General features: G+C 34.4%; 1 protein-coding gene across 4 annotated transcripts in view; it reads right to left on the bottom strand.

Moving 5' to 3' along the window:
* Positions 1–24,744, bottom strand: part of Fstl5 (follistatin like 5) — an 829,526-nt gene that overhangs the window by 394,825 nt on the left and 409,957 nt on the right. For all 4 annotated transcript variants that reach the window (XM_070012485.1, XM_070012487.1, XM_070012486.1 and 1 more), the window contains exon 5: positions 6,269–6,465. In XM_070012485.1, the coding sequence (XP_069868586.1) occupies positions 6,269–6,465 (197 nt within the window). The remainder of the gene's footprint in view (positions 1–6,268; positions 6,466–24,744) is intronic.

The following is a 24,744-nucleotide window of genomic DNA, read 5'->3' as shown; positions in this document are numbered from 1 at the left end:
GCTGATGCACACATATTTGCTCTCATAGAATAAATATATACATTATTTCAGATAACAAGTGACAGGAAGAGGAGAAAGCTGATAAAATAAATGCAATTTGGTCTGTATATAAAAATATTGCCTCTTCTACTATAGAAATACATACAAGAGTATTAAGTTATTTGGAAATTCCACTTTTTATATTGACTCATAAAAGATATAGAAGACATTTCTTGATTTTATAATGTTGGGAAGTCTGTGTATGAGTATGGAGAGTAGAACAGAATCTTCTAGTTCTTTGTTTTACTTTGCTGTTGTTGGTGGGGATAAGAGAGAAAGAATGGATCCCTGGGGAGTTAAATTCCTCATATGTCCAAGCTCTGTGAATTCTGGTCTTTCCTTTCCAAACTCTTTTCCAAACAAAACATAATCACGTTAAGACAGTAATGGTCTTGGAACAATTAAGAGTTCACTTCAAAGAGTTCATTTCAAAGAAAGTCCATAGTATCATTGTGAATTTGAAGACAGCTAGATGTAGTCACTTGTCATCAAATGTGTAGACCGCACTAAAACTTAAAGAACAGTACATAAAGATCCCTTTCTTATAGATCTGTGTTTCTCCTAAGATGAATGAGATTATGTAGAACATAGTCTGAACAACTTTTTGTCTCATTTTCTCCCTCCTTTCTTCTTCTATTCCTTTCATCAGTTATCATGTGCTGAGAGGGGTAGTAGGTGTGGGAGGTGCACTAGCAGTACAAAATGGCACAGTGTGAGGACTATGTGGAGTCTGCTCTAAGAAAAATTAGTAAGAGTGTGAAAAATATAAGAAAAGATAGTATTATAATTGTCAGCATTTCTCTGAATGTAATCTGAAAAGAAAGAATAAATCATGTTATATTACTGTTTTAAACATAAAGAGCTACTGCTACCACATGAGAAATGTATTTTTTTTTAAATAAAGGAATAAATGGAAATAATTTAGTCTGTTTTCTTTTATGTTTTCTAATGTGGTTAACTTGTAAAATTTAGTATAGCCAATCTCAATTATTTAAAAGACCACCTAGACTGCCACGTTTATTAGTTACTTTGTACTGATAGAAAAAGTCTTATTTTTAAGACGCCTAACATGACTAGACAATTCTCTGAACACATTTTTAAATGAATGTATATTTTCGTGTATGTGTGTGTGTGTGTGTGTGTGTGTGTGTGTGTGTGTGTGTGTGTGTGTGTGTGTGTGTGTGTGTGTGTATACTGGTACTGTGGCTTGAAATTAGGGTCTCATTTAACTTTCATGCTCAAGACTGCTTCTCTCTCACTTGTACTGTATCAGCATTTCCAGCTTTTTTTTTTTTTTTTTTGGTTAATTGGAGACAAGAGCCTCATCGTCTTTTCTGGCTAAGCTTGCTTCAAACTCCAGTTCACAGATATCAGTATTTAGGGTTAGAGTCCTGAGCCACTTGCTCCCTGGTAAGAAGATTTTTTATTATCTGCACCAAACAGGGCTTCACATCTAAAATATACTTAGAGTTTAAAAAATGAAGCCCCAAAATTAACACTCCAAAAAAAAAACAACCCAGTTAATAAATAAGCTAAAGACTTAGAGATTTCTCAAAAGAAGTGAGAATGGCCAACAGACACAGGTTAAACATCTCTGGTAATAAAAGAAATCAAATAAAAACAACATTAGGATTCCACTTCTTCACAGATAAAATGGCCATTTAGGCTGGGAAAGTGGCTCAATGGTAGAGTGCTTTCCTACTATGCATGAGGCCCTGGGTTCGACTCCTCAGTACCACATAAATAAGAATTAATTTGAAGAATGGCTATTATTTAGAAAAGTAACAATAGCAGATGCTGGTGAGGATATGGCCAAAATTGAATGCTAATATACTATTGGTGGGAATGTAAATTTGTTCAACCACTTTGGAAAGCAGTATGGAAGTTCCTCAAAAGAATAGACATAGAGCTTCCCATGACCTATCAATTCCACTCCTGGGCGCTTATCTAGTAGACCACAAACAAGGCAACACTAAACTACTGACATTCTCATCCTTCCTGTTCAGGGCCCCTTGTTAGTGTTATCATTACTCTGAGACCCTTAAGAAGAGAAAGCAAATTTCCAATAAGATGGTACCATACCCGCTGACTAGACAATTCAACTCTACCACACACACACTTAGCTTCTACCAACCATATGATAGGATTATGGGCTTTGCAATGCAAGAATAGTTAAAATTTTCTTCTAAAGGACAGAGAAATCACCATTTTTCTGCTTATTCCGAGTGTTAATGAGATTAATTAGCATGGTGTTCTGTGGGAACTCATACTTATCTCAATTCTCCAACCACTCAAGGGTTGTTTGTTTGTATGCAGTTTGTTCTTTATGAACCAATTTTTATCTAAAGACAGAATAATTCTAACTAATCTCACAGTAAATAAATATGCTGACTAGATCCAAAAATGAAAAAATACTTAACAAACCTAATAGGCTTTATCAATTCAAAATATAGATTAACTGGCTCTTTCCCTATGCAAAAAATTTCAAGGCTAATATTTTATATATTCAAATACTACAAAAACATCAATGCCATAACCACCCATTAGCTTAAAAATAATTCTCATTTATTCATGCTTTTAATTTAATTTTGTAAATGTAGTCACTTGGGGAGTCAGTGAGCAAATGGCATTGTAAGTCAAATTTATATAACATAATCTAAACCCTGTGAACAAGTACTTTTTTTCTATTATTTTAATAGAGTTGGTACGTATGTCCATTAGGACAACATCTCATTCGAATATGTATTTCTAATATGAGTCACCTTATTAAAATGACAGATTCTAAATGGAGAAAAACCTAAACCAATATATTCAATAATGTTGCTTGTTTGAACTCAGAATCACACGGGACTTCTGTAAGCTGTTTCTGAGCTTACACACATTCTACAGGATATACGATATTATTCTTTGAAATAAGAGCCAGAGGAAAAAGATTTTTCAAATTCCCAGAAGTTAGTGTTTGTTAATAACACAGTCAAGGCTGTCATTATACCAAGTGTAGTCTACTTGGTATCACTTTGTCTTACCCAAAGGAAGAAATATATTATAACTTTCATGTCTGTTATGTTGCTTCCTGTAGTTTCAGTTATTCACAGAAAATTGTGTCAAAAATTCTGTAACTAATTTATGTCTTAAATTTTAAAATATTTTGCGTAATGTTATGAAAGATCGTATCATCTTGCTTCACCCCACCCAGGAGTGCTTAGAGTAAATAAAGTAAAAAAGCATATTACTTAAGATAGTATACATAATACATTTGTGTGTGTGTGTGTGTGTGTGTGTGTGTGTGTGTGTGTGTGTGTGTGTGTGTGTGTGTGTGTGTGTGTGTGTGTGTGTGTGTGTGTAAATTTAGAGGGGATAATAAGATACCTGAATTAGTGACTTAATTAAGTTAGTGAAGTTTCAGATTTAACAATATACTACCAATTCTGAAACTTCAATGCTGGACAAGACAATTTAAGAGAAGGTGAAATCCAGATGATTAGTTCTGGGGAGGAGAAAGATAAATGTTTGGCTATCAGAAAAGGTAGGGGTATGATGGGGTTGGGTGGACAGTAACCACTTTCACCTTTTTCCTCAGGGCATATAATTCAGTGCTAAACAATAGGAAGAACATTCAAAGTTCTCCATCCTCATTCTGTATATGAGCCACTGGGTAAAGTACCAATTGAAAAAATGACTGAGGGATTAAATAAACATTAGGTCTACCCATCCATTTCCAATAAATAATAGGCAATGAAAGTGAATAAGCACAAGGAAAAATATTTTACATGTGACTTAAACATTACCTCTGCCATGCAGAATTTAAGACACATATATGAGAAGAAATAGTCCTGTTATATTACTGTGAAAAATAGATACTCCACTTATCTAACATCCTGGGATGACAGGATATGTACATATACATATATGTATATATGTAACATATATACATATATATCACGCATTTAAATTATTAGTTTTGATTATTTAAATGCGTGATATATATTCATGTATATATACATGTGTTCATGAATATATACATATTTAAATGGATTATAGTTTAGAATATTTCAAACTATAATATATAAACTATAATATAAAACTTATATATAACTATATAAACTATATATAATCTAAACTTTTAATTTATTAACTATAATACATGAATATATATTAACATTGATATTAACTAAAATATCAATTTAAATGCATGATTTAGTAAAAAGCTTGTGTTCTATTGCTTAAAATATAAACTTACAAACTGTAATCAATATAAATTCATGGTTACATAAAATGTTGGGTTGTTTAATGCAATTTTTCATTGTTGCTTAACGGTTGGGAAAGGAAATTGCACAAATCTAGCTATTGAACACTTAACTTTATTTTGTGATACGTTAATATAGATCAGCTTCTCAAAATAAAAACCAAGTAATATTTAAGTTCTAAAAAATTAAATATTATACCTATAATGTCATAAACACTACTAGGTAGTTAAAACAAATGCTCAATATCTTAGTGATGGCAGAGTGACTATATTTACTTGCTTCAAGACAGAACCAGGATTTATTAACCTTGATGCTAGTTATTTCAGATAGAAAGTTGAGCATCTCTGATGAGTAGAAGAAAATAAAACATGCTTTTCTTATTTTCCTGAAATAGCCAAAATTATTTCTCTTTTCATGCAAGCTATATATTCATGATTAAACCATTTTGTATGGTTATAGTTATTTACATAAATGTCTACAGTATTTTATTTGTTCTCATTTGAGATTCAATTGTAAGCATTAAACTCCAAAGTAAAATAAGCTGGAAATTTCACTCAGTCATCACTGGCTAACTCACACATGAGTTACCACTTTACCTCCACCATCCAAAATCTGAAGGTCAGGTTTGGGAAGCATTATTATAGCTCTCTATCATGTCCTCGTGTATTCGAAGATTCTAGTTCTAAATTATAAAAGGATCACATCAAATTGAAGTAATAGTTCTATGGTCATTGCTAATTCAGAGATAGAGATTTTGACTCACTTGTCATAAGTTACAGTCTCCCTAATCAAAATTCTTAGCCATTATGCTATGATCATAAAATAGGTGATTGAAAAAACCTTAAGAATGCATCCCTCTGCAATTATTTATTTCTTTTCCAATAGGGAAATTTAATTTTGAGATTTTTCAAGGTAAATCTCATTTCCTTTTTTTAGTTACATTTTCTTAGTCTTAATCTGTTTTGATTTCCTTTTTCAGTTACTACATTTATAAGTCACCTAGACATTCAAATGTCAATGAAAAAAATCTATCTATTGTTTAACATTAATCAGTTCCCTAAAATACTACATTTCTAAAAGATTTAAATTTTACTTTGTAATGAAACCAGCCAGGGCAGAAAAGTCTGTGAACTCATATCTACAATTAAGTACCTAAGAGCAAAAAGTGGAGCATTGGCTCATATGGTAGAGTGCTATCCTTGAACACAAAAGCTCAGGGAAAGCACACAGGCAGCAAGTTTAAGCCTCAGGATCAACACACACACACAAACACACACACACACACACACACACACACACACACACACACACACACACACACACACACACACACACACACACACACACACAGAGATAGATATTCTGTTGTGCTGTTGGAGACCAAAACTCAGAGCCTTGGAGATAGTATACTAGAATTCTTTTTTTTATTTTTTTTGTCGGTCTTGGTGCTTGAACTCTGGGCCTGAATGAGTTCCCTCAGCTCTTCAGCTCAAGGCTAGCTCTCTACCACTTGAGCTACAGCACCACTTCCGGTTTTTTGGTGGTTTATTGGAGATAAGAGTTTCACAGTTGTTCCTGGCTTTGAACCTCGATCCTCAGATCTCAGCCTCCTGAGTAGCTAGGATTACAGGCATGAGCCACCGGCGCCCAGCTACTATACTAGAATTCTATACTGTGCTATTACCCTAGCACCTAACATTTTGAGATATGGCATTAGTTTATATCTCCACATCCTCCTGAATCTCTCTCCACCTTGCTGGAATTAACAAACTGCACCATTGTGCCTTTCTAAAATCACCAGTTTTTACTCTTCAAGTTGTATTCATACATTTTTAATAACAGGTTATATATAAGATTTTTATATAATAAATTCTGACACACAAAAATGTATTATGTATACTACCTATAAGTAATAAGCTTGTTGATTTTATCATTAATTATTAACTTACTTGATTAATCATTGTCTTAATCATTAATCATACCTGAGTTAGTTCATTGCTATCTATAAATCCATTACTATCTGCATCAAAATATTTAAACATTTGATCCACCAAAATCTTCTTCTGTGATACATTATCACTCTTAGGATTTTTATTATCATTTATGATGCTCTTCTGGTTTTGTAAATCCAGAAGCATGCTTTTCATCTTGCTGTATTCTGTGGTCTTGCAGTTTTCTCCTGCAATTAAAAAAAAACTAAGTTATTTTCAAAAAAAACTTTGCTGAAAAATATTTTATTAATATTTAGAAGCTGCTATTATATAGACAATATAAGGTACATAATTTTAATTTTGAATGCTACATACTTTACAACTTTTATAAAAACAAGGAATAAGAAATCTCCAAAAGTAGATAGAAAACTCATTTCTTACAAATGTAATAACATATTTATCATATTTTAAAAGCAAAATACATTTAAAATTTTTTTTATTTGTTTTAAAGACCCTATCTCTTCTATTTTTTGGTATCAATCTATCTGTATTTCAGTAAGCTTAGTATCACTAAGTTTATGTTTGTATTTACCAAAAAGTCTTTCCTATTATCCTGACATTTATTTTTCTCTCTTTAAGCACACTGAGAGTACAACATGACAAATTTACATTTTTGTTTCAATTTTATCTTTGAATATTTCATAACCAAGCTACAATTATAGTCTTTTCAATTATTATCATTAAGTATTTGTGCAGAGTTTGAATCTAACATGTCACTTTATGAATACAGTGATATTGGTCAAGCTGACCAGTATCAAATCTTGCATCCCACTGCCACATCTCTCTGAATCCACCAATCTAATCCATTTACCTGGTTTCATTTTTTATATATGCATTGAATGTTATGATTGCATCCACTCATCTTTCCCTCTCTCCATTGGTCTCCCTTATCCTAACCCTTTGGCCTAACTCTTTGGCCTAACCCTTCTCCAAAAACATGTATTCTAGTTTCCTAATATTCGTTTTATCATATTGCAAGTTAACAAAATTATTGAAAGGAGTTAGCCCCTTGGAATCCTTCTTAGCTTACAGTATACTTTAGAAAATATGTTTATGTATATATTCATATTACCTTGTATACATTTAAACATATATTTATAATTTAGGTTTTTCACATAGGAGAAAAATGTGACTCTTTTGGCTATCAGTCTGATTTGCTTCATTTAATATACTTGAAAAGAGATATCACAACAGACACAAGTAACCTCTAAAATTTTATAGGGGAAAATATCTCAAGGCATTATGTCAACAAACTAGAACATGTAGTAGAAATGACTACATTCCTAGATGACAATAATGTATCAAAATTAACCCAAGAGGATATAATACACTTAAAACATCTGTAAAAAGTAATGAGATTGAAATGGCAACAAAAAAAATGTCAGCCCACAATGTCTTAAGTCTGGATGGATGCACAATGGAATTTTCTGGCATATTTAAAGAACTAATACTAATATGCCTCAAAATCTTTCTATGAGTTTGAAAGGGAGGAATCACTACCAAACTCATTCTATGAAGCCAGCATTACACTCATCTCCAAACCAACATTCAATAAAATATAGTCTTACTGAAGTAACCATATACTACACATTTTCAATATCTCCTAAGTAATAACCAGAAAAATAAGAGGAAGATCATATTTAATGAAATTAGGTGTTTGACTTAATATCTCTCAATAAATCTATAACAACCTACAGTTTAACAACAAAAATTATATAGTGCCTTTGATATTTTCACTTATATTATTATTATTATTAATATTATTATTGTCAGTTGTGAGGCCTGAACTCTGGGCTTGGGCACTGTCCCTCAGCTCTTCAGCTCAAGGCTAGTACCCTACCACTTGACCCACAGTGCCACTTCCAGCTTTTTTCTGTTTATGTGTTGTTGAATTAAACCCAGGGCTTCATGCATGCATGGAAAGTACTCTACCACTAAGCCAACTTCCCAGCCCCACTTATTTATTTTATAAAGACTTTTTATTTTTTCAAATAATGTGATTTTCAAATGAAACATAAGGGGCTATACTACCTGAGAAGCTTTTAGAACATATTTTTAGCTTTATAATTGTGGTACATTTTGGCAATTAGATTTTGACAGCACATATAACATTAAAGATTTCTAAAGATGTTTTAATACATGTCTCAGAAGAAGAGAAGTGTTGAATAAATGCATTAGAAGTTTCACTCTCTTTCAAGACAAGATGGAGACAATCTATTCTAGAGAGCTGAAAGACAGTGAAATGACTACTTTTATTCAGGAATTTAAGTGTTTGGCAATCCTGTCAAGAAGTTCTTTTCTTACAACAAAATGTATAATTAAGTTAGTTTTGCATTATTCTGTTCTCACTAGAAGTAATAATATGAATATGTTTTTTTATAATAAAACAAACACACTGTCAAGAGAGAGGTAATCAAATCCAGAACTATAGCAATTTTGATTCCTAGGAAGAAACACAAATGAAAACTTCAAATGGTGTGTCTGGGGGGGGGGTGGGTGTGGGTGGGTGGGTGTGGGTGTGGGTGTTTAATTGGAAATAAGAGTCTCACAGACTTTTCTGTCCAAGATGGCTTTGAACCATGACTTTCAGATCTCAGCCTACTGAGTAACTTAGATTACATGTATAAGCCCCTGGCACACTGCTTGGCATTTTGAATTTAAATTTCCAGCATGACCTCATGGTTTGATAGTAAATTTGTTGTTGTTATTGTTGTTGGTCATGGGTCTTGAACACTGGTCCTGAGCACTGTTAATTACAACTTAAGGTTAGTGCTCTACCACTTGAGCCACAGCGCCACTCCCACTTTTCTGGTAGTTCTATTGGAGATAAGAGTCTCATGGACTTTCCTGCCCAGGCTGGTTTTGAACCTTGGTCCTCAGATCTCAGCCTCCTGAGTAGCTAGGATTATAGACTTGAACCACTGGCACCCTGCTGTGATTTTTGTTAAGTGACAACTAATAAAAACATCAAAGAGGTTCTGTAATTTCATCTTTTCATCTATTAAAGAGTATCTTGTATTTATCTTCAGCATTTATGTGTTGTTTTGTGTACATAGGCTTATGGCTTTAGTGTATGGCCATAAGTTTTCAATACTTCTGAGTAAATCCTTAAGATACATGGTCACTGGATCACATAATAAACTTTTATATTAATATTATAAGATATAGCCAATTTGCCTCCTAGGGCAATTCTTAAGTGATTATATTTTACAAAGATTTTACTTAGTTCACATTTTCCTTTGGTCATTTATTTATTTATTTTATTTACTTATTTATTGTTGAACTGGAGATGGAACTCTGAGCCTTAAGCACTGTACATGGAGCCACTCCTCCAGTTCTTTCTTGTTAGTTCCTCAGTCTGTTGCTTACTTTTCTCAAACTGGGTTCGACTTTAACATTCCCACCTTCACCTCCAGAGTAGGTAGGATTGCAGGTATGCATCCTATGCCAGCAATTTCTATGTTTATACATACTAAATTTTTACCAAAAATTTAATATCCGTCTAAGCACTGCTTGTTTGTTAAAGGGAAATTACTTAAAATACAATGCATTTGATGGACATGCTTCCTAATTAATGTTTAAGAGTTAATCTTCCTGGAAAAAAAGAGAAGTGTTATGAATTAATAACATATCCTCTAACATTTTGATACAATTTGCTAAAAATGTTTAATTATTAGGAACATTGCTATTAACAACTCTCTTCAAACCATCCAAGCAATAACAAATTATGTTTAATTTTCCAGTTTGGCAGAGACGATTATTCATTAGAATTTCAATAAATGTGTTCTATTATCCAGGTCACATAGTTCTTAATGTAATAAATAAATAAATTGGAGGGTTTCTGTTCCATTCATCAATTGTGACACGCTTTGGAACAAGATTACATCTTAGAGGTTCCTTCCTTTCATTCGCTTTTCCCACCATCCTCACACAAAAACAAAAACTACATATGAAGATCATACTCAAAGAAAACAGAACTACAAAATAATAGAGCACAGCAGAATGTGTAGTCTGCAATTCTTCAGAACCTAAATGGAAAATATAAATGTATTTTATCCCATGCAATTTTAGCTTTTAATATGAGATATCATAACTTATCCAATGCATTATTTTAATATTCAGTGAATTTAAGTCTTTTATATCATTAGCTTTAGAGTAAACTGGACGTCATCTAAAAATAAAACATGCCCTTTATATCCTGTAGAAGCTCTTAAGCAGGTTGTGATTTGGCTTTTCTTAAGTAGTCATTGTTTGCTTGCTTGCTTGGTTGCTTGTTTGCTTCCTTCCTTCCTTCCTTCCTTCCTGCCTGTCTGCCTATCTTCCTTTCTTCCTTCCTTTTTTCTTACCTTTCCTCCATCCCTCCTTCCCTTCCTTCTTCTCTCTCTTTTCTTTCTTTCCTTCCTTCCTTTCTCTCTCCTTCCTTCCTTCCTTCCTTCCTTCCTTCCTTCCTTCCTTCCTTCCTTCCTTCCTTCCTTCCTTCCTTCCTTTCCTTCTTTCTTTTTATTTTTTTTCGACTTGTTGGGCTAGAACAGAGGATCTGGGCACTGTCCCTGAACTTTTCTACTCAAAGCTCTACCACTTTGAGTCACAGTTCTACTTCCAGTTTTTTCTTATGGTTAATTGGATATTACAATTACACTGTTCAAAAAAAGTTTACTCAATACCTGACTTTTTAAACTGTAACCCCTCTGTACATCACCTTTACAATATGTATGTATGTATGTATGTATGTATTTATTCATTTGAGTCCAGTCATGGGGCCTGAACTCTGGGCCTGGGAGCTGTCCCTCAGCTCTTCAGCTCAAAGCTAGCACTCTACCACTTGAGCCATAGCACCACTTCTGGCTTTTTTTTTTCTGTTTATGTGGTGCTGAGGAATCGAGTCCAGGGCCTCATGCATGCAAGGCAAGCACTCTACCACTGAACCACCTTCCCAGCCTCTCTATATATTTTAAAATAAAGAGTCTCATGAATTTTCCTGCCTAGGTTGGCTTCAAACCTTGATCATCAGATCTCAGCCTCAGATCTCAGCTAAGATTACATGTATGGGCAACCAGCCTCCTTTTCTTCCTTCCTTCCTTCCTTCCTTCCTTCCTTCCTTCCTTCCTTCCTTCCTTCCTTCCTTCCTTCCTTCCTTCCTTCCTTCCTTCCTTCCTTCCTTCCTTCTTTTTTTCCTTTCTCTTTCTTTTTTGTGCTAGTCCTGAGGCCTGGGTGTTGTCCCTGAGGGTTTGTTTGTTTTTTTCTTCTCTCACTTTAGCACTTTATCCTCTAATCCACAGATCTACTTACAGCTTTTTAGTAGTTCACAGGAGATAAGAGTATCTCATTCTGTGGGGGAGGGACATACAAAGCAACAAAGAAATAATCTTATAAATGTGTTAGAAACAATCGCATGAAAGAAAAAAAACATTTGAGTGTGGGGGGAGTGAGGAGGATTGGGGGGGGGAGTATCGGAAGGGGAAACAAAGGAGGAGGCTACAATGCTTGATAAGAAATGTACTCGTTATCTTGCCCATGTAATTGTAACCCCTCTGTACCGTATTTTCACAATAAATAATACAAAAAAAAAAGGGTAGCTCCTTCTTTTGTGCTTCACTGGCTTCTAACTGGGATCCTTAGATCTTAGCTTTGTGAGTGGCTAAATTACAGGCATGAGCATATGGTAGTTGGGTATAATCATTGTTTTTTTAATAAAGCCTTATCTATCAATGATTTACACACAACATCCAAGTCTTTGCATCTATACAATCAACAAATAGCTTTTAAAAGGCAAATAGACCATTTCTTACATATTGCACCACATAGATCTCATAGCTCTGGTCACAGCAGTCAATGTTTTATAGAGATTGTTAATGTGAAATTTTATTTTTGGTACTGCTACAACTAAAGGTAGATGAACAATATTCTTTTTATGTTTAGTAACTTGACCAAAATTATTTTTTAAAATAAGCATACTACAAAAAAGTATCACTTTATCAAAGACTAACTAAAACAGTTATTTACTTTTTCTCAATTAAAAAAATTATTGTGGGGGGGGGAGGCTGGGAGGGAGGTGAAGGGTAAACAAAGGAGGAGGCTGCAATGCTTGGTAAGAAATGTATGCATTATCTTGCCCATGTAATTGTAACCCCTCTGTACAGTATGTTCACAAATAAAATAAAATTTAAAAAAATATTGTAAAGGTGATGTACAGAGAGATTACAGTTACATAAATCAGGTAATGAGTACATTTCTTTTTCAACAGTTTTATGTCCCCCCATTTTCTCCTAGTTATTACCCTTCTTACTTCACTCTTCACACAAGTTGTAGAGTTTATTTCCAAAGTACAATCTAGTGAGTATCACTAATGAATTAGTTTACCCTTTGTCCCACCATTTCTTTCTTTTTTCTTTTTTTTTGGGGGGGTCCAGTCATGGGGCCTGAACTCTGGATCTGAGTGCTGTTCCTCAGCTCTTCAGCTCAAGGCTAGCACTCTACCACTTGAGCCACAGTGCCACTTCCGGCTTTTTACTTTTTGCTTATGTGGTGCTGAGGAATCGAACCCACGGACTCAGGCATGCAAGGCAAGTGCTCTACCACTGAGCCACCTTCCCAGCCCTTGTCCCACCATTTCTGTGTTTCCCCTTCCCATCCCCAAGACAAAGGGCACAGAAAATAAAGACAGTGATAAAAGATTTTTTAAAAAATCAGAAAAAGAAACACAAACAGTACTATAAAAATAAATCTCTTGGGATATCTTGCTCTAGATTGTGTAGCATGCCTGTCACCCTTCTTCCTGCTAAGCCCATTTCAAAGCCTTACACCACCATCCCCCCTCCCTTCCCTTCCGCAACCCCCCCCCACACCAGTCAGCTGTGCTACTGTCATTTGAAAAGCAAGGAAATACTACCACATACTATCACATCTGGTAATAAAACGACACATCCAAAGATGAAAGATAAGAGTGATGGGTCGGGGCTTGACACTATCATTATTCCTTAACTGACCCAGGGTTATTCTATGAAAGCAATAGTTGTCCCCCATTGTAGCTGATGTGGGTCCAGACCCCTTTCCTTCACCTGAGACCTGAGATACTCAGGCCTCTGCTTGTTGTGTCCCTCTGGGGGCTCTTGCCTTTCCTAAGGGCAGTGGCCTTCTGCCCCAGTTTCACTCCCCTTCCCTTTCCTCTCACTCCCCTTCCCTGTCTTGCACCATCCAGGCAGACATTTGTGCATTGTTCTGTTCTTTTTCTTGTTGTTATTTGGAGTTATTTTTGTGTTTTGTTTTTCTTTGCAACTCTCCACACTAAACTTGCAGTATTGTGGAAAAAAGCCACTCTCCGTTGTGGTGATGTAGCAGGGATTGGCCCCCACTATTGATTTAAAGCTTTATTTAGACTTGATCTGTACCCTTGTAGTGAATAAGATCTTGCCACATTTTATTAGTGAGGTTGAGAAATGTATGATTTGTTTGTTGTTTTGCCTGCCTCCTCAATATTAAACTGTGAAATTTGTGATTTGTTGAAACGCTGGGTTAATCATAGCTTAGATTTCATGTCCAGCTGCTAATTTGTTTCTATACATTTTGTTTGATTCTCTTCCTCCTTTTCTCAGGGCTGTTACAAGAAAAAAAATGTATATGTATGCATGTATGTATATGTGTGTATATACATGCAGAATATATATATATATATATATATATATATATATGCATATATATGGAACTTCTGAGGTTTTTTTGAGGTGCAAGTTTTTATTTTCTCTTTTGATTTTGTTTATTCTTCTTTGATTAACGGACACAGTGCTGAGATCAAGCACTACATGAAAAACCTAGCTGTGAAAACTAAACAACCCCTTCCCCAGAAAGGGCAGTTTTCCAAACAATGTCAGATTCATCCTGCAACATTGTCTGCCTGTCCTCTCTTTCTCAAGAAGGAAAGTGATCTAGTGATTTCAGCCAAAGCATTAAACAGGAAACAATAATAATTGTGTAGAATTCATGCTATTTTTCTAATGGGAACTTAAACATTGCTGCTACATGTTATGTACCAAACTGGTTTATGCTACATGAACAGAGAATCACAAGTATGGTTTTGGTACTTTTTGTTCTTCTTGAACTTCCAAATTCAGAATGAAAAGAAAACTGTTCTGCATCAAACCATCTAAGCAATAAATGTTATATTTTGAAAAATCTCATGTTTCCATTTCTTATAATTCTTTCAAAAGAGAATTTCTGTTCCAAGATGTGCCACGTATTGAGCATGAAAGACATATGTCATATGAAAGGCATATGTCATTTCCTATATACGAGAATAAACATATTTCCATCTCATGAAAGATCCAAGTGTTTCAGGTTAATCTTAAACTATGTTTGGAAAAGTTATGGTAGAAACAAATGTAAAGTAGCTTTCTTCTTAAGATACTATTGCCAGTGGATGGCCAAGATAGGGACAGAACATGTAGGGAAACACCACAGCTCTCTCCAGCCAAATAGTTCAGGTTTCAGTGCTCCCTTTCTCCAAGAGACCGGCAACAATAAAAAGGAAATTATTCAGAGAGATACAGGAAGTGAAAAAAAGAAAAGGGAAAAACTTTAGAACCTATACAAAGATGGTGCAGTGGGAAAACCCTTCCTCCAACCCTTGCTGGCAGCGATGCTCCATGCCATCGTGCTTGGGGGCTCCGTGCCAAACTACTCAAGCAGCCCAGCTCTGGACCCACCGAGGATGCCACAAGTGTCTCAAGGCTCCAGGAAGACTCCCAAGAGCTGGTGCCAACCCAGAAAATGCTAACACAAAACTCAGAACACAGAACCCACATGAAGATCCCCCCCTCCCCGGTGTGGTGCCTCTGCCTGGTGGGCATATGCAGCCCAACCCAGCCAAGAGCAGCAGCACCTGGCAGCAGCACCTTTGCCCATCTGGCATAAACAGCCTAGCCCAATCTGGAGCAGCAGCAACAGCTGTGGTGAACCACCCTAAAATACGGGCCCAGTGCCTCTATGCACTGGCCCACAGGAATAGCCCAGCCAGTCTGGGGCAGCAGCTGTGGCTGCAGCAGTAACAGCTGCAGCCAAAAACTCCAGACCCCTGGCAGGGCGCAATGCCTCTACATTGTTTTTTGTCGGTGGCTGGGCTTGAATTCTGGGCCTGGGTTCTGTCCCTGTGCTCTTCAGCTCAAGGCGAGTGCTTAATTGGAGTGGTTAATTGGAGATAAGAGTCTCACGGACTTTTTTGCCCGGCTGGCTTTAAACCATGATCCTCAGATCTTAGCCTCCTGAGTAATGAAGATTACAGCCATGAGCCACTGGCGCCCAGTCCCCTGCATCTTATATATAAACTTCTCTAATTTGGGGAGGGGAAGGGAAAATAAAAAACAAAATGCTTAAATAAGGATACAGGTTGACCCATTGTAACAATGAGATGTACAAAACACTATGTAAAAAATGAACTTTACAACTTGTTGGGGGGGAGAGGGATTGTGGAGCAGGGAGGGAAGGGATGATAGGGAGAAAACAAGGAGGAGGCAACAATGCTCAATAGGAAATGTACTCATTATCTTGCTCATATAACTGTAACCCCTCTGTACAACAGTTTTACAATAAGAAAAAGTACAAAAAAAAACCAACTTTGCTTAACTTTCACTTTGTGTCAGCCTTGGTCCTTTGATCAAGCCCCACGATCGACCAAAAAAAAAAAAAAAGAAGAAGAATAGCATTTATTATATTTGATCACATATTTTCTGAACCCATTATCTTAGTTTCCTGCCTTTCCACATTACAGATCAAATGCAAAATTTTAATGCTGATCAAGAGTTAACAATTCAACAATTTAAGGTGGGAGCTAGCAGAAAAACATATATTCAAAACCTTGAGATAACTGAGCTTAAATTTTAGCATAGCAAGAACTATTCAAAAAGTTTTAATAATTTAAGAGGAAAGAAGTAACTAAAGTATTTGAATCACCAAACTGAAAAATATGGAAAATAAACTTGAGTCTGAAGAAGATCAGACAAATCTTAAAAAGCTCTGGAAATGACTGTATTTAAACTTTAATGAAAAGTCAAGAGGTAAACTCGATATTGAGCTATACATTATTAGATGACTTGCTCCAAAATCTCCAAAGTCAAGGTGCACTCATTTAAAAACTAACCTAAATATGTATTAATATGGGAAATGTAAATGAGGCATTTGTTTTTCTGCACTTTGTGATCATAGCTATAGTAATATGAAAACACTGGACATACATTTTAGGAATGATTAGAGCACACTGTAGGTGAACACTTTATTAATGTGTGTAGCATATAGCTATAGTTAAACTTCTCTAACCCAAAATATAATATTCTTTTCTTACTATAAGCCAATAAATTACAATGTTGCATGAATCCTACAAAACCAAATAAAATATTAATATTCTACCTATAAATTCCCTGAGCTAGATAGTAGTAATATATCAATTCACTTTGAAGGTATTCTCTATGGAACTGTATGGATTGGAAGCATTTTTTGCCTAAAATATTTTGATAGTAGAATAAAATCATTTTTATCTCAAATTACTTCATTTTTCATCCTACTGTCTGGTGGGCAGAGTCTACAGTCAAGTACTTTATATAATTTGCCTAATTATAACAAGAAATGGAGATATGACTTTGTGTATGAAAAGTTATTAACAGACAGTTCTGATTCAAGTTTGATTATTAGAACAGGGTTGAAAGCTCAGAGTCGATACTTTCAATCCCAGCAATCTATGTATATGTAGAAGCTCTTTTTAAAAATATTGGTCAAATATGGGATTAGGATATTGATATACAATTAACCAATGCTGAGGTTGAGTTATGAAACCAGATAATTAAATTTAGACTATGCATATTTAAACAGTGGGCTGTGATTCAAGCCATTTAGAATAAGTATGTCTACAAAGTAATATTGATTTATAGACATAACAGCAGTTTGAACAGTGATATAGCATTCACACATCTGCCCAAATTTAGACTGCCATGTGATACAGATGTGCAGAATGTCAGCGGTGACCGAGATTATACTTGCCTGATTATTCAAATAGTGATATCCTATATATCTTATTTTTATCTTGAGATCAAATTCTTCTACTATCCTCATCCTGAGTGAATCTGAGTTTAATTTCCAGATGCTGTCTTTAAAGATTTGAAAAGAGCTAATTATTTTAAGTTAATGTTTAGAAAACAAAATATTAGGTTAAAAAACTTACCTCTAAGAATTAATTTCAGGCAGTAGGGTAAATACAGTAATGAATACACATCAGTGTCAACCAGGGAGAAAAAATGCCTTATGGAAAAGCTGTGAAGTACATTTCCTAATTCAGAATATAGAGATTGGCCCCACTGCCACTGTTAACAGCTCTCTGTCCGTATGTGGCCTGGTTAATGTTTACATTTCAATATTTATATCAAAGGACATTCAGAGCCTTTAGAGAGTAAATTTAAAATTTTAAGCCAGGAGTTCACACCTGTAATCCTAGCTACTCAGGAGGCTGAGATCTGAGGATTATGGTTCAAAGCTAGCCCGGGCAGGAAAGTCTGTGAGACTCATCTTCAATAAACCACTAGAAAACCAGAAGTGGTGCTGTGGCTCACGTGGTAGAGCGCTCGCCTTGAACTGAAGACCTGAGGGACAGCGCCCAGGCCCAGAGTTCAAACCCCACAACCGACAAAAAAAAAAAATGAAGGGCTGTTTAAACAAATAAAAATCTTCCTAAAACAGGTAGATTGAAATGAATATACAAAAAGTATGTACCTTCCTTTCCTTCTCAATTGAGGTAGAACTGCCCTAACACCTTCTTCAGTTATGCTAACTTGAAGTTTACAATTGATTCAGAAGGGATACAGCTTTCTCGTGCTTCCGAGTGTCTGAAACAGTAATTCGAAGTTATTTCTTTTAAGATTCAGTGATGTTTTAATTCAGAACATGTCATGAAAAATTGTGACTCTAAAAATAGTGAACCATAAACTGTGTAAGCACTGGCAATAATAGGTTGTTCTTACAGTGTTATAAATATTTTTAATATAATGAGGATTTCATTTGATTTTTAAAGGGTCTACGTAATCCCTGATGATATAAGAAAATCAGTGAATAATGTGATATGAATTTGTATTATATTTTTAAGTAACTGACCAGTTTATCATTATCTATATGAATCCATTAATTTCAGCTTCTTTTTGTAGGAGTTTGGAAATACTAATAACTGGTATAAAATTATAACAAATGGCCATGTATTATGCAGCTATAGATAGTGTTATTAGGGCAGGAAAATGATATACTTATCAAGTCATGAAGATGAAAAATAGAGCAGCATTTTACAATTCTAGATTTAAACAAAATACTCTGCATTTGTTGCTGAGAGATGTTTTTGAGAGGAAGAAAAAATTCTATATTACCTCTCTTTTCCCTCTTTTTCCTCTTTGGCTTCTTCCAGCTACTACCTAACAATGTACAAACTGTAGGGGTCCATTTGGGTTTAAATAATCACCCAATGTACATTTGTTTGTGTGCTTTCCTGGGTCTGGAAATTTTTTATAGTTTTTTTTTAGTTAAAAAGATAATTAGCAGGGTGGTTACAGTTACATAAGTAAGGCAATAAGTTACATTTGTTTTTAATCATTGTTACCCCAGCCTTCATATCTCCCACTTACCCTTTTTTATTCCCCTCCCCACAGGTTGTAATATGCATAAACAATACAGTGTAGAGTCAGTATCCATGTTGTTTATGTTCATCCATTGTCTTGCTGTTTCTGTGATTCTCGTTCCCTTCCACATATTACATTATCTTATATGCAAAATATGAAGTACAAAAAAACTAAGAGAAATGTAGAAAAAATAAAACAATAGAAAAAAAGAACAAACTACACACGGGGTCTAATAATAACTTCTTTTTTCCATATATTAGAGTTTATGTTGATATGCTTCATTATATATAGTCATTTGAACTAAGCAGTTGGGTTGTAAAAAGAACCTTCCAAGTGACCTTGCAGATATTCTAGGTTCTGGGTTTAAAACTTTTTTTTTGTCTGTTGTGGGGCTTGAAATCTTGGCCTGAGCTCTGTCCCTCAGCTCTTCAGCTCAAGCTGAGCACTCTACCACTTGAGCTACAGCACCACTTCCTGTTTTCTAAGTGGTTTATTGGAGATAAAAGTTTCACAGTCTATGGCCGGGGCTGGCTTTGAACCTCGATCCTCAGATCTCAGCCTCCTGAGTAGCTAGGATTACAGGCGTGAGCCACCAGCGCCCTGCCCCTGGGTTTAAAACTTTTATCAAGTACATTCTTCAGTCTGAGACATCACTAACTAATCTTTTCACTATCACTGATACATTCTTATGAAACTCTGGTTGACTATGTCAATATATTACCATTGTACATATATATTTATAAGTATCTTACTTAGCCAATATAATACCTATAATAATTTATTTTTAAAGATTTTTGAGAAAAATGTCAATACATAGTAGGCATTCCATCTTTTTCTTGAATACCAGGTGAACAGTGACTAAAATATGGAAATATAGATCAAGAAAAGATTCTGCTGCATCTCTCATCAATATGTTCCCTTTTTCTGAGCAAACAAACAGTGGATGTGATGTTATTTGAAGATGTCTTTCTTCTTGTTTGCACAGTAGACAGGGATAAAATCTTACTTGATACTTACATCATCATAGAGAGTAAAATCATGCATTGAAAGATTTCTTCATAACAAATCATTTGAAACTGTCTTTGTTGAAAAGGAAAATGAGTGTTCATTGAGCCCCCAAGTTAATTAAAAGCAGGATTAAAGCTTACTATCCTTGCTTCCATTCTGCATCTTACTTCTTCATTGTGAGTCTCTGGATTCCAGGAAGGACTGACTCATAATATTTTTATGACAATAGACCAAAACTACCTAGAAGTAATAATCCATTTTCCACAATCGTGCCATCCTTATATGATATCATACCATCCCAGTGGGTGCCTTTCATAAGGGTAAGTAAGGACACATTCTGTAGCAGGAGGACTCACTTCTGGTTCTGCAGAATAAAATTTAAATAACTTATATGAGGACACACATTGCTGGGGTTGTTTACCTGTGCCCCAACATTTCCTCTATTTAAGATAAAAGTTCATGTACTCCAAATATAGTTTGAAATGCTTTCTGCTCTCCTCCTATGCATGGTCCTTGCCTTACTTAAAAATGTCTTTCTTTGAACTTCATAAGTACTTGTGACTCTTTAATTGAAGTATTGGGAGTGAGTGATTGGACCTAACATGTTTGAACTTCCAGACTGGTGCCTCTGGCCTAGGTGTTTGGTTCCACTTTGAAAACATTTGTGCAATGTTTACTTATGTGTGTGTGCATATATTGCAGTATTGGGGCTTGAACTCAGGGCCTGAGCTCTATCTCTTAGGTTTTATGAATCTAGTCTAGCACTCTGCAAGTTAAGCCACAACACTTCTTCAGCTTTGATGGTTAGTTGGATAAAGGAATCTCATATAGATTTCTATCCCAGATAGCTTCAAACCATATCTTCAGATTTCAGGCTCCTGAACATTTGTAAAAGAATTTTTATATGAAAAGAAGGCTTCTTAAACGACTTTAAGTATTTTTTTATTGTTTCTCCCAAGATTTTATACTTGTGTATAACACAGTCACTCCAGCCCAAGCCTATCCAGTCAATATATAGATTTTGTGTGTATATAATATTTATCTAATTTCAATGCAGTGATCATTGTGGATAGTGGCAAATGGAGGCACAATGAAATCACAGTAGTCTGTGGAACTCTTGCTCTACTTTACTTCTGGGTTACTATAGTGAGGAGAAAAATAGTAAACCTCTTAGTACGTGAACAACTCTACCAAACTTGTATGTTTCATATTTCCAAATTCCACCATATTAATTAGATTCACATTAGAAGAAATCTGGGATATTCTTTTGTATTTCAGTATCTCAGGGGGTCTCTATTGTTGGTGGGTAGCTCCTGCCAGAATAAGAGAGAAACAGAGCATAAAGATAGATGGGAAGATTAAAATGATCACTTTGTAACATTAATAGTGATGATCACCATTTTATTTAATACATAATTACTTCTGAAATACTGTACTTTAAAGACAGAACTAAATTGAGCATATTTTTTAGTAATAGTTTGGAAAAAATTTGTGAAACTTAAAAATTTACTATCTTTGTGATTTTATTTTTCTATGATATTGATAAGAGTCTACAAATGGAAATCAATTATAAAATATATAGGTATTAAATTCTGAGCTTTCTTCATACCATAGAGTCTACTATTACTTCTTTGTGCACAAATTCATTTGTATTTGTATACAAGCCTTCATGATTTCTGCTTAAAGACAAAGTTATTTAAACCTTTGTACACTGTACTACAGTATGGTTTATTACCAGTTGTGTAACTTGAATACAAAATTAGTCTCCCAACATAGTAAGTTTCAGTTTTATGCTGTATATTAATATCAAATTATCCATGCAAAGAATTGGCACTTAATCAGTTGCAACTTTTTATAGGCAAATAAAGTACAATTTCTCAAGTTTGAAATATTAAAGTGATGATGTCACTTTTATTACATCCTTTAGTTTTGCTAAGTTTGCATGAATAGATCCTTTTCTCCCTATAGAAATTGTTGAAAATCCTTTTTTCCCAGTTAATGCCATAACATATCTTCACTTCAATGTATTCAAGAGTACCATGAGAGCCAGATGCCTGTGGCTCATGCCTGCTATCCTAAATACATAAGAGGTTGAGATCTGAGGATCATGGTTTGAACCCAGCCCAGGCATAAAAGTCAGTGAGATTTATCTTCAATAATCTACTCAGAAAACCTGGAAGTGTCACTGTGGCTCAAGTGGTAGAGCACTAGCCTTGAGCACAAAGAGGCTCAAACCCTGAGTTCAAGCCCCAGGACCAGCAAAAAAAAATTCAAACACAAGAGTATCATGTCAGTACTGGTACTCAAATGTCAATTACTGTTTTCCAGAGTGGACTAAGTCAAAGCCCAACAAAATAAGTAGAGGAAATGAGTATTTGCAAGAGTATTTTATATTTAAGAATATAAATATATATATATATATAATATATACATATAACCTACTCATTCCCTTGTATTTCTCAATTCTTAAATATATATGTATACATGTATATATATATATATATATATATATATATATATATATATATATTTGAAGGTGCATGAAGATACTGAAGTGATGACACAGATCAAGATGCATTGTACATACAAACTACTTTGTGCAATGGCAAAAAATTCAACACATAGCCTAAAATTTGGAATGGGAGGGATGGGTGAGTATGTTGTAAGGAATGACATTAATCAAGATGTGCTGTATTCATAATCTGTTTTTATGAATGATAAATCCTTTTAACAATTACTTAAAGATAGCAAAAAAATTAGAAAAAAAAAACCTTGTAAGCTCATTATACTGCTCGCCACTTAGTACTTTTTATTGTTGGACTGAGTCCATTCCCTTGCTGTTGCCATGCTCAACTCTTAAGGCCCTTTAGCCCTTGCAGGTGTGCTCCTACATTTGAGTGTCAATATGGCCAATATATTCTTCTCCTTCACATCTCTCTGATTACTCTATGATTGGTCTTCTATTGCACTCTCTAACCTCCATGGGAGAAGACTTTATAATTTAATAATTCTTATGATGAGAAGATTAGCTCCATGTACAAAATGGCTGGGCAATCTCTCTGTTAATAGTTCTTAATCATCACTACAGTTTCAGTGCTCCTTTTGCCATATACTATCACATATTAACATATTTCAGGGGTTGAGTTGGACATTTTTGGAAGAAAGTTTTTGCCTACCTGAAAGGTTTTTCGAGTTATTTTTCTTGGAACTACTGAATTATTACAATTCAATTATTCTTTCAACATTCGATTATTCACAGATATTCATTCAGGAAATTATGTGCAGGAAATTATGGTCAGTTTCTTACATTATAATATATATTCTAAACAAGTATAATCATTCTCCAATATGAAAACAACTGTCACATTCTAGATGTATAAAATAACTTAAAAAGAGAAATATATTTTTATTCTTACATTGAAAAGGTAATAGATATTTAATAAGAATTTATTGACTGATACAAATAGCTAAAAGATTTTAATTGTTGCTAAAATATTAAAAATTGAATTTAGTGTCTTAAAATAGAAAAAGTTTAGTTGTGCATTCAGTTAAGTTTAAGATGATACTTAGGATGAATTGAATATCATTACAAAGGGATTCATGATACTGAAAGTATTTTGGATATTATCTTAATTTTAATTGTAGTGGGTGACCTATTGATCCAATAGATATTTAGAACTTGAAGTACTCATTTTTCTCAACACTTACAATTTTTGAATACTAATTTCTCAGTTGATTACTCCTTTATGAAGTGTCTCCTGCCAAATTTTAAAAAAATGCCATCATACATCAAACATGCAGTTCTACTCTAGAAGCAATCTATGCCTAATAATCCGTGAAGAGAATATGCAATAAAACATACTCATACTTTAAATCTTAATACAAAACAGTTATGTAAGACTATGTCATTGCAGAAAGTAACAAGTCATTCATTGCAAGCCTTTTATTAATCTTTAAGGTCTTACCACTATCAAGTTTTACCTCCTCTATTCCACCAATTTTATCCACCGATTTTATCCACCGATTTCATAATGAATATCTCTCAAAAATATTAGCTAAGAAATTAATACTGATCCCTTCAGATATTCAGTACATTAATAGTTTTATGAAAATAATTCTGGTAGGCAAGATTACAAGTGGAATTTATTTAAAAGTCTCACCAAACATTTCAAAAATAAAAAATAGTCATAGAGAGGATAATGGCTGTGAAAATAGGTAAAAGAGGATGATTATGAAAATGTAAATTTTCAGAGCTGTTCATGGCATTAATGTGGATAGATAATTCCAAGCTGACACCAAATTCCTGCCAAGGATGATGGGAATAGTATTAGAACTATAAAGTAGTCTTGTAGAAGCAGATGATGAATGTAGAATTTGATATGTCCAGGCAACAGAATAAGCATTTTTAGAAAAACACATGTCACTTTGGTAATAATTTGTAATAGAGAATTATAAGCATAAAATATAAAAATCTGAAGATTTTTTGACATTGAGATGGTTAAAGTAGGACTTCAGAAACCATTAAAATCATTTATGTGCTTACATATATATATAAATATGTGAGTTTTTGTATTTGTGTACATTATCTAGGTGAAAACAGTTGTCAATTTAGCAACTTAAAGCAAACAATATACTTAAGAATAACTTAGAATTAAGGAAGTCAGGCCAGATTGCTGCTAGTCAGCACAAGTGTTGTACAGATTATAAACAGTAGACATTGTCAATAAAAAAGCATAAAGACACTTTAGTAACCAAGGGAGTGGTGCATAAAAGGGAAATGATAGATGATAGAGATAATCAGACAGATAGACAGACAGACAG

This window comes from Dipodomys merriami, unplaced genomic scaffold, assembly GCF_024711535.1.
Source record: "Dipodomys merriami isolate MVZ:Mamm:240054 unplaced genomic scaffold, mDipMer1.0.p SCAF_9, whole genome shotgun sequence".
In the NCBI taxonomy this organism is placed as follows: Eukaryota; Metazoa; Chordata; class Mammalia; order Rodentia; family Heteromyidae; genus Dipodomys; species Dipodomys merriami.
Note: the sequence above shows the minus strand (reverse complement) of the source record. Positions and strands in the feature narration are given on the sequence as shown.